General features: G+C 39.1%; 2 protein-coding genes across 5 annotated transcripts in view; one reads left to right on the forward strand and one right to left on the reverse strand.

Annotated features, from left to right (window-relative positions):
- Positions 1–6,311, forward strand: part of LANCL1 (LanC like glutathione S-transferase 1) — a 36,781-nt gene extending 30,470 nt beyond the window's left edge. For both annotated transcript variants that reach the window (XM_077885472.1, XM_077885471.1), the window contains exons 7-9: positions 1,852–2,028; positions 2,469–2,541; positions 3,161–6,311. In XM_077885472.1, the coding sequence (XP_077741598.1) occupies positions 1,852–2,028; positions 2,469–2,541; positions 3,161–3,237 (327 nt within the window). In that variant the 3' untranslated portion in view covers positions 3,238–6,311. The remainder of the gene's footprint in view (positions 1–1,851; positions 2,029–2,468; positions 2,542–3,160) is intronic.
- Positions 1–20,204, reverse strand: part of CPS1 (carbamoyl-phosphate synthase 1) — a 354,529-nt gene that overhangs the window by 212,577 nt on the left and 121,748 nt on the right. The window lies entirely within an intron of this gene.

Genomic DNA, 20,204 nt, shown 5'->3' on the forward strand with positions numbered 1-20,204 from the left:
TTAAATGTCCAACTCTGGATTTTGGCTCTGGTCATGATTTCAGGGTTATGAGACTGAGCCCTGCATTGGGCTCCACACAGGGCATGCAGCCTGCTTAACATTCTACCCCCGGCCCTCTGTTCCTCTCTTTATGAAAAAAAAAGGGGTGCACCTGAGTGGTGCAGTCAATTAAGTGTCTAACTTGTTTAGGCTCAGGTTGTGATCTTGGTGTCATGAGATCGAGATCACATTGGTCTCTGCCCTCGGCGCAGAATCTGCTTAATTTTCTCTCTTCCTCTCCCTCTGCTCCTCCCTGCCACATGCTCCCTCTCTCAAATAAATAAATATATCTTTAAAAAAGATAGAATCTTCCTTGTGCATTGCTGGTAGGATTGTAAAATGGTACAGCTGCCACAGAAGAGACTGTGGTAGTTCCTCAAAAAATTAAACATAGAATTAATACATGATTCAGCAATTCAACTCCTAGGCATATATACCCAAAAAACTAACACAAGGATTCATATCAATACTTGTACACAAATGTTCCACAGCAGCATTATTCACAGTAGCCAAAAGGTAGAAAGAGTTCAAGTGTCCATCAGCAGATGAATGGATAGACAAAATCTGGTATTTATGCACACAATGGAATATTATTCAGCCATATGAAGGAATGAACTTCTGATCCATACTACAATATGCATGAACCTTGGAAACATTATGGTAAGTGAAATAAGCCAGATACTAAAGTACAAATACTACATGATTCCTTTTATATGATGTGATGGTTAATATGAGGTATCTAGAATAGGCAAATTCATACAGAAAGAAAGTAGAATAGAAGTTACCAGGGACTGGTGCTGGGGTGGGAGTGCATTATTACTTAATGGGTACACAGTATGTTTAGGGTGATGAAAAGTTTTGGCAATAGTGGTAATGATTATACAACATTGTGAAGGTAATTATTGCAATTCAATTGTATATGTCCAATGATTAGAACTGTAATTTTTACATTTTATTTATTTTACTATAATAAAAACACAAATACTACTTCTATAAAGCATGCTATAGCAGGGCCAGAATAAAAAAAAAAAAAAAAAAAAGAGTTTTATTTGAAAGAAAAAAAATAGAAGTAAATCAAGATATCTGTGTCCATTGATGCCACATCTACAAATTACAAATCTATGAACTATAAACAAGCATTGGCATCCCATACCCTAAATAAGCTTTTAGTGTATCAAATTTTACTTGCAGGAAGTTAGATATCATGGAAAAGCTTTTTAAACTGCCTTATTCTACTTTTAAGAACACTTAGTTTGCAATGAGATATTAGAAATGTCTACTCAGAGTACTTCTTGAATCTTTGATCAATATATAGGATGCCACAAAAGATTGTAAAGGTATATCTCTATTTTTCTGACAAAGTATAGCATTTTATAATCAAATCTGTCTTTTGTAATCAGTTTTCTAAACAGTTTCTTCTCCATTGTGCAAAGAAATCTCCTAATAGCGAAAGGCATTTTGTTAACCAGAGAAGATAGTATGTGGTCCTTTGGAAAGTAACTAATAATAATAGCAAGTCACAAGTCAAATAATGCTCCTTCTCCAGTAACGCCCACATCCGTAAGCACAGAGTGTACAGGCAAGGTCATGTGCAGTTATCTAAAAGCAAAAACAAAACTAGTAAACTTTTGTAATTTGTCCCCCACCAATGAGACACATTTCTCTGGCTCTAAATCCCTTTACCCTTTTTCTTGCCAAGAAAGAAAATCTCCATCTCACCTCCCACTCCCCTCCGCCTTTCCCATTAAGAAGAAACGTCAATAGAAGTTTCTTTTCTATCCCTTCTAGTAAGACTTTGCCTTGCCTCTACAGGCATTCAGAGGAGAACATTATCTCAATGACGCCCATCAGTGTGCTGATGTGATCTGGCGGTACGGATTGCTGAGGAAGGGGTACGGGCTGTGCCATGGCACTGCGGGGAATGCCTACGCCTTCCTGACACTGTACAACCTCACACAGGACATGAAGTACCTGTATCGGGCCTGTAAGGTAGGCGCCAGAACTGTCACAAGGAAAACACCTGCCTCCAGGAGATTTAGAAGGGGGCTCTGGTTAATCTGATTTAATTCATTTATCCATTAAACCATGAGTCTGTAGAACAAACCCAGTTACTTAAGGAAAAAAACCTTCAAAAGCCATTCAGTTGAATTCACTTATAAAAGGACCCAGTTCTACTCAATAGCATTTATGGGGGGAGAGAAGAAAGTAGTTTTCTGATAACCTCGGAGATAGAGGTTCATAGCTCATAAAATTCCTCCCTCCCATGCCTCATACGCTCTTTCAGACCACCTGTCTCTGTATCAACCCGTTTTTTCTGCCTTGAAGATAGTTTTTGACTTTTCAGAGTAATTCTTATGGATAATCTTTATCAACTTTTGGGGGTCTCTGGAAGAAGTCACTACAGTAATTTAACCTTGTCTCATTTTCAGTTTGCTGAGTGGTGTTTAGATTACGGAGAACACGGTTGCAGAACACCGGACACCCCTTTCTCCCTCTTCGAAGGTATTTTCCACACGTTACTTAGTTGCTTTATAATGTCAGCATCTCCTTCTCTGCTTGGCGATTAATGTATTTGAATTTGAGCTTTATCAGCGAATTAATTTTATAGTCATTCCTTGAACTACTTCTTACATCCTAATATGAAAACTCAGTATTAAAAATCAGATTGTACATGGACTCTCTCAGACCTAAGACTAGTAGTCATAATGGTGACTGCCATCTATGGAGTCATGCACACGCTTGGCATTTTGCAGATGCCATCATAAATCATCTCCAAAAACATACAGGCATATCTCCTCATGTCACAGTGAGAACACTGAAGCTCAGACAGGTAAGTGGCCCGTGGTGCCATGTGAAGGAGCTGACCTGTGATAAAATGGCAGGGCTGTGCCTTGAACTTCTCTGGCTCAACACTCCTTCCTGTCTTCCACCCGGATGAAGGGACTGAGTACCTTACTAGTGATCTCCTCTGGTACTGACCTGCAACATTTATAATTCTAGGCAGATGCCCATTTCATTGAAGCCCTTGCCATTAGGGTCTTAATGTTGATGATACAGAATGCAGCCACTGCATAGAACAGAGTCATTTGGTGTAATAACTTCTTCCTCTTTCTTCCTTCAGGAATGGCTGGAACAATCTATTTCCTGGCTGACCTCCTAGTGCCCACAAAAGCCAGATTCCCTGCGTTTGAACTATAAAAGGAAAGCCTACCCCCTGCAACTCACTGCATGACCCTTTCTGTATATCAAACTGGACTAAGTGCTTTCATTGCTTTTCAAGGAAACATAGAGTCTTTAGCTTCTTTTGTTTGTCATTTACATTTACTTAAAAATATCCAAGGAAATCTTTTAACTTTAACCTCAGTTTCTTCCTAAAGGAAGGATGAGTGATATGTACAGTGTTTTGAGGGCATAGGTATCTATATATTTTCAGAACTTGGAGGAAATCTTACTCTTATTTAAAGCTTTATAACCATCTGTTGCTGTTCTAAAACATGTTTAAAGGAAACTAAATGTAGATAAAGATAAATATATGGTTATTGGTGGATATTACCCTTTATACTATTTTTCCTCCACTAGGGCAGACAGTTTTATGACTTTGTTTTTCTTTAGGTGGTTGATTATGAAGGGGGACAAAAATATTAAGTGTATGCTTCTGAGACAGAAGTTGCAAGATTTGCAAACTGGTTTAAGGACCTAACTATCATTTTTCAAATTCACATTGCAGGTTTAACTAGAGAGAAAGATACTTTCAGATTTGCTGCTGCTTGGTAGTACAGCATCCAGTCTCTAGAAATCAACATTGTTATCAAAAAGTTCTAAAATGCAATGTGATTTTGAAATTTCTGATTTGAAGGTTAATTCAAGATAAGCTAACAAAAAGCTTATTGCTTTTCTAAAATAAGCAAGTGTATTTTTGAACTATTTATTTAAATGTGTTTGTTCTTTGGTATTAGTATAAGATCAAGAAACAAATTTTCTGTATGTGAATATGTTGTGACAGGATTTGAGTCCACCCTGTCCAACTGACCTCCTAAACTTTGACTTGTGTTCTACTTCCTTGGCAATGACTATGCTTTAGCGCTCGCTGTTTGTTACAAGCCATAAGATATTTTCCTTCCTTTCAATCTATCGGGATGTTTGTCTTTTCACTAAATAGTAGTATGCTGCATCTCTTTAAAAAGGGTCGAGGAGTGCTATGTAGCCAATAACATGAACAAAAACACTAAGCTTTTCATAGAAATGCTGTTATTTAGGAGGTATTATCCAATGAAAATGTTTAGAACAGCTTGATCCTCTTTGCGTATCCTAAGCTTAACATTCATCAATTTCTGAGCCCCTGAGGTCATGTATCCATATGGTAGATGAAGGACCTCTGGTGCTTCACATTCTGTATAAATTTTCCAACTCATCAGCTTTTCCTTCTCCTCCTTCCTTCGCTGCCTTTCCCAGGCTTATTTCATCTTTTCTGTATGTTTCAAGTGATTTTAGAATATTTTGCAGCTTTAAAAAAACAGGGTCGAAAAACTTTAAATGTGCCTATTTCATGGCTTTCTCCGTCACAAAAGCATGCTATTTTTAACTTTGAACCAAATCTGTGGGTATATGTTGGTTCCTATGGCTAGAAGTCCTCTGTTACTTCACATTCAGCACCAAAATATCTTATATTGGAAATTGTCTGACCCTTTAAAGGCTACTGACAGAAGGAGTAAAAATATAGCCCACTGCTTAATTCCTAGAATTAGCTTATTCCTCATGCTAGTTGGGAAAACCTTATCCCCTCTGTGGTCTGAAGTGCTGCTGGTTAGCTGTGCCTTTCTCCAGTGCTCCTGGTTAGCAAATGAGTTGCTCGTTTCTGATGAGCAATGTTGGCATTCATAGTAAAGCTAATTTGCCTTTGGCTGGGTGTCCAACTCGAAAGAACAAAACCCATTTAGTATAGTTAGATATCTCACTATACTGTGCCTATACTTCCAGCTACTGTAATTACTAACCAAGGGAAAGAGAGCAAAACACACTTTCTCTTAGCCAGAGGAACCTTAATCACAGTTCATCTCCAAACGCCTTGATTAATTTAACCCTGGGAAAACTTCAGGGCAGGGAGAAGAACATTTTGAATAAGATTCTTATTAATATTTAGATTGCATTTTAACTACTGTCATCCGTTAAGGAATTCATCAATACAAACACAAATCAAGTTTCATTTTTTTTTCTTTAGCTTTTTAGAATTTGTTTAACTGTCAGGATTTTCTCTTCATGCCGTTGTTTTATTTATGGCTAAGAAGTAAGAAAATTTGATAAGATTTTAAACTCAAGCAAAAGCTGTAAAACGAAGACCAGTACCCTAACACCGTGGTGGAAACTAAGAAACTTTTATACCAGCTTCTTCATTTTAAAAGGAAAAGGCAGCACTGTAGTTCTATTTCTATTATGTCATTTTCCCTCAGATATTTCTCAGATTTCTTCTTCTTTTTTACCTTTTTTTGATTAAAAAAATGCCTTCCCAAAAGTTGCTTCCCCAAAAAATCCACAGTATTTGTCTCTCCATGCAAAGAGTAGGGAGTAAAACCTTCAAAGCGTGTTGAGCAGTGTTCATTTATCCCACCATGTGTTTCTGTTCCTGTGGTAAGGAGAAATTTCAGTGGTTAACTTTTCATCATGTAAAATATGTGAACGTTAGTTATCGCAGCCATTTCCATGTATCCCATTGGGCTTTGGCTTCCTCTGAGTTGTTGGTCTTTCATCCTTAGAGTCATTGGTTACCTTTTCATCTTTGATGTCAGTTCTGATTATTTGGCATCAAAAGCCTTCATGGTAGGAAGAGTTTTAGGTAAAAGTGGATCCAAGACCACTGTCTTCTTATTGCCACTTCCCTACAGAACTAATTGAGAGACATGTCCTTGGGTTAATTTGTATCTGATCTTATGGTGCCCTGCCTTCTACTAGCTGATTCGAAATACAGAATGTGAAGAGTGAACATTTATTCATCTACTCCTTTGGCTACTAGAACTCATCTGCAGTCCTTTCTTACTCATACTGAATCCCGATTCTACTTCTGCTTCTTCTAAATAGGTCAGAGCATCCCATTTGTCTATTGCTGAGCTGTAGAACTGTTTCTCTCCTGTAGGTATAAAGCAGAGTGTGTGGGATATTCAGGGAACCCACCCTAATGATATATTGCCATTCTCTGGGAAAGGTTGGGATCATAAGTATTTCTGTGTTCTGTAAAGAATTTCATATACTGGTTCTCAATAAAATTTTATTAGGACTAACGTGTCATGTGCTTTCCGTTTGCTTTGGTTTAAACTTAAGAAATCTTTTCCTTATATGGTAAATGAGGGCTTTTTCTCTATACACATATTCCCTACAGTTTGTTCCTAACTTTTTGTTCATTGTTTTGTCAAACAAGATTTGCAGTAGTGTTTGAAAATGGATTTAGAGGGAAATATTTTTAAATATAATTATTATGGAATTAGGAGGAATCTACTAGGATCCAAGCAGAGCAATGTGTTAAACCATCTCATACATACGAGAACCCACCCTGTGGTTAATAACCAAAGGCCTCATTCTAGAAATTGATTTCCCTCCTGACCAATTCTGAAAGGAACTTTGAATAGAGGAAGAGATTAAATGAGGCCTAATTAGAAAATATATATTCAGAGGTTGAAAAGGTTGAATCACCTGGCAGGACTTTGTACCACTATTTTCATGCCACAGGTGTGTAGTGTGCACAACAGAGATTTGCCAAATTCTAAAATACTCCTTTTCATCCCTGAATTAGATTTTGTCCTCTGGTACATATGATTAAAATGTCCTTCATACCCCTACCCTAGTGTTTGAATGACTCATAATAGTAAGGATAAATGCACGGTTTATGTTTATCTCACTCCTTTGAATGAATGAATGAAAGGATAGATGGTGATAATCACATCTTGAGATGCAGGAAGAGGACAGTGCCTCACAGAGGCCACTCAGAGACTCCAGAGTGGTGCATTAGGAGCATTACCCCTAACTCTCCACAAGATGACATTGTGCTGCATAAGGCCAGCCCGCACTGTTCTCCCGTTTACCACTCCCTGGCTCATCCTCCGAATGGGAGAAGAACAATAAGCACATTAAATTGCACCACAATGGTAAGCACATGAACAAACAAAACTTGAAGAACTAATTCATCTCCTGTGACTTACCCACAGTAGTTTGATTTATTTTTTCCTAACTTTGCATTAGAAAAGAACTTTGTCTCCCTCCTCCTATCCTCTGAATAGAATAAGAATATTTTGTATGTCATTTCTTTTTCTCTAGATCATTCCCACTATGGATTCAGTGTCATTAAAAATTTCATGTATTCTCTATAAGCATCACTGAAACAGAAAAACCTACAAGTCAGTCCCCTGACCATTTGCTTTCTTATTCCATTCCCCTCTGAAGTCACCCTTTTCCTTCTAAAGCTGAGGGTCAATTAACAAAGCAAGAGAACATTGGCTTTTTCACAATGGAGAACATACTGGCTTCACTGGTCCCATTATGTAAACTATTGAAACACTATTTTCCAGGAGTCCTGGGCTTGTGCATCCTCAGGGACTTGACGATTTCGTGAGTGATGGGAGAAAGCAAACAATAAACCAACAGGTGAAATAATAATGAGGATAGAGAGATGGATCTTAGCAGGACCACTGCTCATAGTCCCCCAGTTTAATTTTCCCATTTCAACACCACGTTCGTTTCTGATGCACATGCAAATGACAGCCATGGTGACATTAAATCTGCAGCCAATGTTATGTCACTCTACAAACAAGTGTTAGAGAAAGCATTTGTGAGGCATGCAGTCATTATGCAGGGGAAGGCAGGACTCCTGATAAATCAGTTTATAAAGTAGTGTCACAGTTGTCTAGTTTCTTTCTCTGATGGAGCTGGGACATTAAGAAAGGCATCTGTAGCCCCAAAAGTACTGATGCGGCTCTCTGTGAAACTTGAAGGTTAATATTGATCTCAGGATTCAGCATTTAGGGATTAACATGGGCAGCCCCTTGCTGGTATAATCCAAATGGCAGTGCTGCTGATATGTTGCCAACATGCCATTTCATTTACACCTCCCATGAGCAATGCTTTAACACCGTTTTATCCCCCAAATTCATTAAATGGGTATGTTTACCTGCAAGGTGCCTGGCAGGGGTGTTCTGTGTGCATAGGCTAGACATCCGGTGACTCAGTCTGGTGAGGAAGACCAGTGATGAGACAAGCAATTACAAGGCAATATATTTGAATATTCCTGTTCACCCCCAACTTTCTCTTCCTTGTTCCACAAATTTCAAGAATGCCTCGGTCTTCTGTGTGAACCATGTGTCTGGCTATATCTGGAGATATTGGAGTTTTTATAATCCCACTGGGAGGAAGACACTTTTATATATTTTTTTTTAAAGATTTATTTATTTATTTATGATAGAGAGAGAGAGCGAGAGAGAGGCAGAGACACAGGAGGAGGGAGAAGCAGGCTCCATGCCGGGAGCCCGACGTGGGACTCAATCCCGGGATTCCAGGATCGCGCCCTGGGCCAAGGCAGGCGCCAAACCGCTGAGCCACCCAGGGATTCCCCGGAAGACACTTTTAAAAGCCAGTCCAGAAGCACTCAGAGCTCTTTCCTTTGAATCACCCAGATGATGGGTGAAGAGGGAAATTTGAGCACATAAAGTCACTTGCCCCCAAAATTACTTTCATTCAGTTGGCTGACTTCTCAAAAACTCCCAGCACATTTATTGATGATTTAGGTTAAATCCATTTCCTTCCAGGATCCAGTTAAAATGCAAAAATTTTCAAAATGGTAGTTCATTAGTCATGAGTCCCTTAGTACCTAGTTTCATTACCTCTATAGCAATTAATCTGCAGAACTTCAATTATACTAATAGCACATGCTAGGCACAGTGTCTAGCTAGGATTAGGAAGATAAGATGATACCGCTCACAAGAGAGTGTTTTTTGTTTTTTTTTTTTTTTCAAATCTGGAAGTCAATTTATTTGCAAAGAATCTACCATCATGAGAAAACATTTATGAAAATCTTCATCAGTACAAAGCCCAGAAGCTCCACTTAGGGGCAACAAACATGGCTGTGATGCTGAACAACTCTGGTCTTTCCCATAAAACAAGTAAGATCTAACTGACAGAGTATACTGACCCTTGAAGCGGCAACCCTCAGGTTTCAATATAGGCCTGGGTATTTTTAAATAAGTAAGGCTAGAATGAGCTATGGAGTTTTTAAGAATATATTGAGTGATAGATGGCGATTACATCGGGTGATCTGAACAGACCTGCATAGGTAACAAACCACGTCACACAGGTAGAAATATGCCAGTACCGATGTGTATGGCTCCCCATTTCAGTAAGACTATGTGGTTCTCTAGAGGAGGAAGAGGTGGCCTTCTCAGCTTTTTATTGGTCAAGTTCTACTAAGGCTTGTAGAATTACCTACCAATAGGTCAATGCTTCTGTCTAGAAGAGGATTCCAGTTCTGTCAGCAGAGGAAACTAGACATTAAAAATCTAAGTCAAAGTTATATATAGGATGAGTCTCAGAAAACTGAATTGTACACTTAGGAAAAAACCATTTCAAAGAATCTGAGCGTTAAGGTTAATAAGGTCTTTTCAGAGATGCAGCCTGTGAAGAACCCCCAACACTACATAGATAGTGAACAACAAACAGCAGAAGGAAGTCTTGACTCAAGTGAAGAAGACAGAAAAATATTTACATTAAAGAAAGGGTTCAGAATGAAGTAATATTTACAGGATGCTAAAAATCTGGAGATAAATATAAAGCAGTAATTTCAACATGATGAGCAATCTCACCAAGACTGGCTTTCAGTGAGTATTGGAGAGAAGATAGAAATATAGGAGAGTCAAGGAAACTTGTTTAAAAAAAAAAAAAATCGAGGTCAGGACATTTTAACCACATATGCATGTAGATCACCTGGGGATCTTTTTAAAATGATTTCAAAATGCCCATCTGATGGGGCCTGAGGTTCTACAGTTTTAACAAGCTCTGAGACAGTATCCTACTGCTTGCTGTCCACGGACCCAGACCATCCAGCATGGAATCCGGACTCAGTAGAGAAGAAGTAAGGAGGCTCAAGAGTTGGCCGATGAGTGGAAAGAACTGATTAATGTGTGCCAGTCAAAGAGCAGAAGCACTAGTCCAAGAGCATGAAGGAACTGGAATGACTGGAGTCTGATTTCCTGTGTGACACGATTCCACATAATGTCCAGGCAATAAGGTCTGGAGGTGATTAATTTCCTGTGCTGGTTATTGTAGCAAGTGAAAGAAGCAGACTTGGAACAAATATGTGTTTATAATTTTACTGGGAAAATTGCCAAAGATGTGGTGTCTTTTCAATCCAAAGAGAGTCATAGGCTTCTGGTAATATGAGAATCATATGGAAGACATCTATACTAAAGAATTAATTTCAATCATCTGGAATCAAGGCTTGAATGAGGAAAATGAGACTCCTCTGCCCTTTGTTGAGAATTTATAAGGATTTATAAGAATTTATAAAGAATTTATAAGAATTTATAAATTTATAATATATAATCTATATATTAGCCAGCCAACTTTCTGAAGGTGTTTGAAATTCAAAAGCAGATCTTCACATTCCTGTTTCCACGTTTCTTTTCCTGAGTGTGTTCTGAGTAGTAAATATACACTAGAGGCATCATTTGCCTTTATTTGCCATCATCTGTCATTTGCCATGTTTCCTAAATGAGAATTTCATAAAATGATATGGGTCTATAGTGCCGCAAGGGCCATTTATCCAGGGACACTTCAAGAAGAGGGCTGATCCAGGAAGCTTGGGAACTTCATTAGAAATCAGAAACACACATTAGTTCTCAACTCCTAAACTGAAAAGCTGGTGCGAGTGAGCATGGTCATATACCCCTGTTCTTACAAACTTTCTGGGGGTTTCCTGGGCGTTCTACGCTAGGCACTGATCCAAGTTTAGATAACTCACATCACCAGTGCATTTTCTACCACTTACTACAGAAAATGTTTATGTCTTACAAGTTCTCACCTGCCCAATTAAAGTTGAGTTGCATTCAATTTTGTTTTTAAATATATTAAAAGAGTCTCTGTAGGCTTTGATGGCCTTTTCCTGTTTCCTTGAAAAGGCCAAATTTATCATCTTTTTACCTCTCACTCCTTCAAGTTGCCCCTTCAGTTGAATATCCTAATTCAGTCAATGGTGTTACCTGGATGGTTAAGCCAAAAAAGGTAAATAACATTCTCAGATTGTTGGTTCTCATAATGCAATCTCCAGACAAGCAGGATTAAGTAGTGTTACCTGAAACCTGTTGGAAATGCACATTCCAGGGTCCAACCAAGACCTATTACGTCAGGACCTCTAGTGAGGGGACTCAGCCATCTGCCTTAACTTAATAGCCTCCAGGATTTCTGATCACAGTCAAGTTTGAGAACCATTAAGTTTAAAAATAGGTTAACATTACATGTTTTACAGACATTTAATTTACAATTTTGAGTTTTCAATCTGCTGTTTTCATGTTGTATTTTAGCACACACACACATTTTTGTAGGCCCATGAAATATTCCTAGGTCCAAGGCACTATGTATTGCCTAATGGACAAAATGATGCTATTCTGGTTTTATTACTGCCATAAAGATGTTCTGGGAACAATAGGTACAGTGCAATCATCTTGTTGCTAAGAGAGGAGGCATGTGGATAAAATATTTTCTGAAATAATCTGTTTAGATATATGTCTTCCCTCACCAGACCTCCCCCCACTTCTTTCAAGTTCTGGACCCACCGTGTATATATAGCGTGCTGCGTACACAGCACTGAGAAAATGTGTGTTAAACACAACTGAAAAATAAATTTATAAATAAATAAATAAATAAATAAATAAACAAACAAACAAACAAACACAACTTAAATATGGTTTGTCCAGCTAAAGAAATGGACTTAGAATGGACTTAGTAAATGGACCTTTACTTCGATTTATTACAGCTGATTAATGATCTTATGTTTCACTTATTTCTATTTTATATGTTAATTACAGCTTTGCTTGGTTGGTTGAATTAATAGTAACCATCTAGGGCAGCCCGGGTGGCTCAGGGGTTTAGCGCCGCCTTCAGCCCAGGGCGGGATCCTGGAGACCCGGGATCGAGTCCCACGTCCGGCTCCCTGCATGGAGCCTGCTTCTGCCTGTGTCTCTGCTTCTCTCTCTCTCTCTGTCTCTCATGAATAAATAAATAAAATCTTTAAAAAAAAAAAATAGTAACCATTTAGTTAGTAAACCTGAATGTTACTGATTAGTAAAAATAGCAACGAGTTGATAACAATGAAAAACAGGTTTTGTCCAGCAGATGTCAGTAGAACTCAGTTTAATAATTTCAATTGTTAACGAACTTGAAAAATTAATAGAGATGATGAGAGGGAAAATACTTGCAGCCGGAGCGGCATCTCTCTGTTGACATTTAAGAGATGGCGTCTGCATCAAAAACTCCTTACAACAGCTCAAGCATATTGGAGACGCTGCAAGTATTGACTTCAAAAACAAACGTGGCCTTAGTAGTAAATTTCTTCTACTTCAAAATTCCAAGTATTTTTAACTGGATATCAGGTTATTGCTAACTAAAGCCAAAATCGTGAGAGATGAAAGGAGTGCAAGGCTGTATACATGAGATTATCAAACATGGATTATGATGCTGGTCGAGCCTGTTTTCTGAAGACCAACTATTGCATTGCACAAACTATTTGAACTTCTTTCCAGAGAGTAATATTAAACGATTCTTTTATACTTAAGAAATAACATGGCCTTTCCAAGGCTTTACATTTAAAAGTTCAAGAGGCAAAGTAAAAGGGAGCCCAAAGTGCTGCGTGTGTGTGTGTGTGTGTGTGTGTGTGTGTGTGTGTGTGTGTTATTGAAGGAAAATTCACTTCAAATTCACCAAACCCGCAGTGTTTAAAGAGACTGATGAAGCCATCACACTGGAAATATTATAATTACTATTAGTATCATTAGGCTTTTCCTAATTCTGAATGTCTAATTTCTTTATACCTTGGAGATGTCAGATCTTTCTGATAAACTGTAAAGGATGTATCTACCTAACACGGTGTCCTAGAATCAAGCCCTATGTCCTTTGGCCCCTGACTCGCCCTTCTCTACAGTAACCACACCTTCCTCTGATTGCCTTGAGGACAGATTCCTGAATTTGCCCCTCAGAAGTCACAGATTTGAGGTTCTCACACTGCCCCGGGGCTAAGGCAGGGAGGGAGATGTGGATAGAGGTGGATTGAGAGGCCTTTAGCATCCTGCCAGGCTCCAGCCAGGGCAGGTCCTTGCTAACCGAGTAGCTCCTTCCCTTTTATTGGCTTATTCCCAGGCAAAAGTAAATGAAATGGCTCTTTGGAGCTCAGTCCCCTCCAGCAACACACACACACACACACACACACACACACACACACACGATCTCAACCTCAGTCTTTTTCATATCCTCTTTACTGCTCCCATCCACAGTCCCAGCAGGCCTCACACCACCCCGAGTCCCCAGGGTACAATTCACGACAGATAGCTACTTTTATAAAATCACTTTCCTCTGAGGCAGCCCATTTACTGTACTTTTTAAATTACCATATCTTAATGGGGAGAAAGGAAGTTTATATTCTCAGCAACATTAGAGGATAAAAAAAGACAAGAAGCAACTGACTTTTATTAATAACTTTGCTGGAAAGTGGCAAGGCAACATCTGGAATACTTATTACCCATTTGGCACGCTGTTCATCTCCATGGATAAGATTCAACATGACAAGCTCTGTCAAAAGGAAATAGGCTCCATCTAGTTAAATTAGAATGATTAGGGTCATTTAGACAGAGGAAGTTTAATTTGTATGGCTCTAGAAATTTTATACAAACTGGAATACCTAAGTATTTAATCTTCCCTGAAGCTCAATTTAAAATTGAAAGAGACTATTGCATAGATCTATAATGAGACACACTAGAAATTAATTTAACTATTACTGCACTGTGAGCATGCAGCCCAAGACACCAAAGAATGTTTCACTTGCAATTTGTACACAATAATAGGAGAAAATGTCCTGCTAGAACTCATCAACTGCTCTATCGTTTTATGAACTCTTTAAATGGAAACTCGAGCGCCCAGAGTGAACTTGCATTTTTTGTTCTACTTTTTAAAAATTCTCCTGCCAAATTTATGCTACAAAATAAATGTGAACAAAATTAAACGTTGCCTTCTACAATGAGGATGCTTAACCTTCTGGTGTCATGGATCCGTTTAACAATCTGGGCAAGTGATGGATCCCTTCTCAGAAGAGTGTTTTCAACATATAAAATACCTAGAATTCTTGTTTTCAGTATTTAAATAATGTTTTAATGTGTAATAACACAAAGGGAATAAACTATTGAAATCTAGATGCCGAGGTAGCTTTAAATATGATAGAGTACATGTGCTTCTTTATTAGCACATCTAATAAAATGTATGTATTATTAATTTGGAGTAATGATGAATAGAAATTACTGCTAGCATGTGATAAAAATATGAGTGATTCCCAGCAATGATAAAGTCTCAGGTGGTGCAAACACAACTGTGTTCATTATCTACATTAATAACTGAGGGAAATGTTTAATTTCAGTTAAAACCTGGTCAAAATTAATATGTGATTGTTTTTCATCCATGTTTGTAGATCACTGAATCTATTTTCACAGCTGCTGGGTTCTGAAACTCTGGTTCCAGCTCTGGTTCAACTCTGGTTTTATGGTTAAGCAGATACCTACAATGCCATTAGGACTAAGGGCGGGGGGCGGGGGGCGTCCCTCGCGGCTGGCAAGCATTGACAGCAAAAACAGAATACAAAGGGGGACTGGCAATTCCTTAGTTAGCTAATTAACAGCCTGGCAGATATGAGGGCTAAACTACCCTTCTCCATCACAGAATTGCCAAATCTCTACTTCACTTCAGGCCACGTTTCCAGACCACATAGGCCCATCCCAGACCTCTGAGAGGACACCGATTATAATTACCTGGTTTAAAGAACTCATCAGAGCCCCAACTCATTTGCCTAATTCTGTATCTTACTGTACTCTCTTACTTAAAATATCCTTTTCTCCTGTACTGTAACAGTAATAAGTCTTAAAGCATTCTCATAAACTCTTTATTACCCTCCTTAGTGTAAAGAGCACAGTGCCTTCCTTGAAAGGGTCATGTTTCATTCAACAACAATTATCCAGTGCCCATCTGATGCCAATGACATAGGGGCTGGGTGCTGAGGAGCCAAAGATGAGTAAAATTTGATTCATAAATTCCTGGGCGAATCAAATGAGTAAACAATGAAATCCCTACCAAGTTGTAGTTCTCATGGTCAGTGCTACCACTTAGTACTGGACCACAGAAGAGAGACATTCTTTCTGAGGCTGGAGGAAAATGAAGGCTGCAGAAGGGATGCCAGGACAGTTGCCTGCAACATGTACAAAAAAGTGGGTGACGAGGAGGAATGGGAAGACCAGTTGGGGATTAATTAGTACATTCGGGGTTCATACAAAATTGTGAAAAGCGAAGGGATGTTTGAGGAGAGGAGTGGAGGATAAGCACAAAGACATAACTGACAGGGTCTTAGGTTTCTTGTTAAGCAGTTTGGACTTTACCTTGTTGGCCGGTGTTATCTGAACCAGCATCATCAGCATCGCTTGGGAGCTTGTTGGAAATGTACATTCTCAGACCCCATCTCAGACCTACTGACTCTGAAATCTGAGGGTGGAACCTACTCATCTGTGTTTTAACAAGCCCTCCAGCCAATTCTGATTTACAATAAAGCTTGAGAATCACTACTGTCAACATTAGGGAGGCATATCACTAATGATAGGTTCCAAAAAACCACCAAATCATATGAGAAAAAAGCAATCTCTTCTATCGTCAGCAGAGTAAATCACAAGGCTAGATTTGCAAATGGAAGGATTACTTACTTATTCCCATAGAAGATGAACTGGAAGAAAGAAAAGGCTAGGGGCAGGAAGGCCATTCGCAGGCTGTACAATGTCCCAGGAAGCCCGGGAAAGATCAGAACCCAAGAGGTGACAGTGAAGAGGAACAGAGGAGATAGCCTTGCGATGATTGACAGGTGGGGGCCAGGTGGACGTGGGTGAGGAGAGGAAAATGTCAACGATGACCTATTTCTTTAGTAACTGCCTTGAAAAGGTTGCTTGGAAGTCCTTGTAGTGCACCTGGCCTGTGATTGTGTGGCCAGAACTCACCTGCTGGGCTCTTTTACAAGTGCAACTTAAAAGGGAAGTAGAGTCCCACTGTTAGTGATGGACCATGCACGTATTTGAGTTGTTTTAGGAGAGAACCTGTCCAAGACCCAAGATTTTAAGGACAAAGAGAAGAACACACTAATCAAAAAGACCCAATATTGGAATTCTTGCAGAAGTGATTGATTCCAGGGCTGGAGAAGAAGAATTTTAAGATGAGTCTGGAACATCTTTTGGTGCCACGAAGTAAAGAAATACTTCCTAGAAGGAGGAGTGAATGTGGAAATGACACAAGAGACAATCTAAGAGCTCCCAACAGCTGATACGATTAGCAAGAAAACAATTTAGCAAGAAACAATTATTAGCAAGAAAATAAATAATAGTTTGGATCATGGCCCAGGAACACATCACTTGTGTGGTACTCTTGCAAAAAGTACATAACCTCAATCTAGTCACGAGAAAACATCAGACAACTAAACATATTGAGGAACATCCTACGAAGTACCTGAGCAGACTCTTCAGAGGTGTCAAGGTTAGGAAAGATACTAAAGGATTGTCACAAGTAAGAGGGACTAAGGAGATGGGACAACTCAGCACAACGTGGTGTCCCGAAGTAGATCCTAAAACAGAATATGCCAGTGGAGACAAACTGGTCAAATCTACAGGAAATCCATAATTTAATTAATAGTATTATAAGAATGTCCTGGTGTCAATAATTATACACTGTAAGGTGTTAACATGAAGGGAAGATAGGTGAGGGATATGTGGCCACTCTACATTTTATTTTTGTTATCTTTCTGGAAATCTAAACTTATTTCAAAATCAAATTTTAAATAAAGTTAACTGTCATTGCTTGAATCCTTTTGCTGGCCTGTGGAATTTTCCAAGTAAATGAACCCTACCAGGCAGCTCTTTTTTGGGAGAATTCTAAGGGCTATGATCCACAGTAAGTTTCTTGAGGATGGGAACCCTGCCTTATGTGTCTTGATTTCCTAAAGAACCTAGAGAACTTAGAAGCAGATTTACCCTAAAGCTTCATGAAGCTTATACTTTGGGGATGTTCACTTGCATGGGCTCCACTGAGCACTAGAAGCTGCTGGAAGCTGTAGAATATTCTATCTAGGTGAGGAAATGAAGCTAGGTTTCAATCAGACACATTTCTACGTAGGCAATTCTGGTAAATTGGCTAAAGGCCGTTCAAGAGAAAGGAACTTAAGTCAGTAAGCCTCAGTTACCTTGTTATGATTGCTTTTCTTTCCAAATAAATACTCACTTTTGCATCTGAGGTTGTATTTGTGATTGCCTTTTTGTAAAAAGGGTCTCCCAAATCATGTAAGATTCAGTACCAACAAACCTGGATCCACTTTTGTACCTATCACAGGCGCTCAATAAGCATTTCAGTTAAATGATTAGAAAAATCATATCTACTTCTGTAAAACAGAATTAATAATATTGATCAGTCACCTAACAACAGAGTTGGGAAGATTTTTATGTAATAGTTCTCTCACTTTTAATCTTTTTAAAGCTACTTTTTCATTTACACTCGTAGCGTTTACCTGTTAGCACTTTCAAAACCCCAAGAGGTCTTCAAACCTTTTGTAAATGAGTGAACAGTCAGTCCCAAAGAGGTTAAGTAATTCAAGGACACACAGCTAGCAGCAGATTGATGGCGGGGGAGAGGCGAGGGACAGGCATAGGCCTACTGATTTGGGGGCAGGTCGGTGGAGCGTTAGTGGGATTTCTATACACTGCTCTAAAACAAAGTCTTCTATTTTTTTTTTTTCTTACTGGTAACTGTTTTTCCCAGAACAGCAAAAGACAGTTTTGCCTTGTTTCGTAACTTCTACAGTAACATATTGCAATTTTAGTAGGCAATGTTTAACTACTGTATTAGGCCAGCCTCGTACACATTAACAAGCTCCACTCAAAACTCTTACGTCTAGCAACCATGTGTCTGTATTAAAAGAATAAAGCAGATAAATATAAGGCAAGAGTTGGGGTTGGGCTGGGATGGGGTCAGAGGAATATTTCTTAGGGGTGGGCAAATCTCTTCCAGGCAGTATGTGTTCTTGGGAACACTTGATGCCTACAGACTTTTGCAGTCACTGCAGTCTGTCACCATTTCTCAGTGACTCCAGGCTGAAACCAAATCCACTGTTAGTTCATCCCTCATCAATCTGGAGCCAAGCCTAGAAATAGTTCACTGCTCCTTAATGGCATTTGGGAGCAAATGTTCTACACTGTGGCGCCTGTTGGCTCTAATCAGATAAATTAAGGAGTTGAGCATGTTTCCACCATTTGGTTTAGTTTTATTTTAGTCCCCAAGTCCCTTTGCTCCCATTTTAAGGCCTGGCACTGTCTCACTGGTGAAGCCCATACTGCCTTATCACTGAGGGAAGTTTCCTCAAGTAGAAGCACCACATGCCATAACCATCCTGCAAACCCAGTGTCCAGCACTCCAGTTGTACAGCTGTTCCATAACACCACAGAGACCGTCTCCTTGTCTTGACATGCTTAAAATCACCTCCCCTCAAAAATAAAGTAATGAAGTCCTCCTAAGAGAGTACATGAGGTGATTTTTTTAGAGTCAAAAGGGTGGTTTTCAAAATGAGGATTAAAAACGGGGCCAATAGACTCTGTTTCTTGAGACAGCCTAAGATGTAGAGTTAAGGAATAGTACTTAATTTCATCTTTGAAGGGAGCTAGTATTCAAACCACAAATTTTCTTCCACTGCAGTAATAGTTGCATCAAAATCTTGCTGATATTCTACTGTTTTTTGACCTACAAAACTGCAGTTTCATATGGTTCACATAAATATTTAGTTATATCTCCAGCTAATTGGATCAGCTCTCTCTTTGTACTTCTCTGTGTAGATAGCTCTTGGAATCCCTAACAGCAAAAGAAATTCTATAACAACAATAACTTGCCGACGGCATTGCTCTGGCATCACTAGCACTCTTCTCCCATAGCTATAGTTACATGAAACAACAGCTCCTTTGCTAGTTCATATATTACCAACAAAAATTATAAACAACATATAGGCAAATGATTAAGGAGTAAAGAAGGCAGTGCCAAATGCTATTGGCTTTATCCTCCCCTTTCCGTACCTGCCCAACTAGCTGTAAACCTCAAATGAGTGTTGTCCGGAGAAAATCCACACCAGTCATGATATTTCACCAATGATAAGTCCATCTTTTATTTTATAGATGAAACGTTTGCATTGGAATAGCATTTATGTTTCTGGCAGAAAAGACTTGAATCCTGGCTCCTGTGCTTAGAAGTTGTGTGACTTGGGGCCAATTCCTTAACATCTCTGGGACTTCAGATTCTCCTAAGGGTAAAATGAAGGCCATGAGCCTTCTCTGCATTTTTGTTCTCTTCTTCTCTGCACAGAGTGGTTGTGAGCGTTCCACAGGATAACATACATAAAGTACAAAAAGCATCTAGCATGACACATGGCTCCCAGGTTCCTAGTGAGTACTCAATAAATTATACCTTTTTTTTTTTTTTTTTTTGACAGCAGGGTGTTAAAGATGCAACCATTTGTTTATCACTTCTGGAAGGAGGGAGGAGGAAGAAAAGCTGGGCAGTGTTTCTATGCTTAACCTATTCTCTTGCACTTTGCTTCCCTACCTTCCTTACCTTGCTACTCCTTTCCTACTTTCCTTGGAGTCCTAGCAAAAAAATTGCCAATCAATCCCTGCTGCTAGAGCAGTTTCCTGAGCCTTTGGATTCAAAGGGTTTGAGACCAAATATAATATTTGACCACAAAGAGGATAATTTGAATATTAACTTCACCTGAAAATCATCAAAATGGCGTCCCAAGAAGGCATAAGGTGACCTTCCGAGATGCGGAGAGTTTTCTATGTCTTGATGTAAGTGGTAATAAAAATTCACTTTTT

Source organism: Canis aureus, chromosome 36, assembly GCF_053574225.1.
Source record: "Canis aureus isolate CA01 chromosome 36, VMU_Caureus_v.1.0, whole genome shotgun sequence".
Classification (NCBI taxonomy): domain Eukaryota; kingdom Metazoa; phylum Chordata; class Mammalia; order Carnivora; family Canidae; genus Canis; species Canis aureus.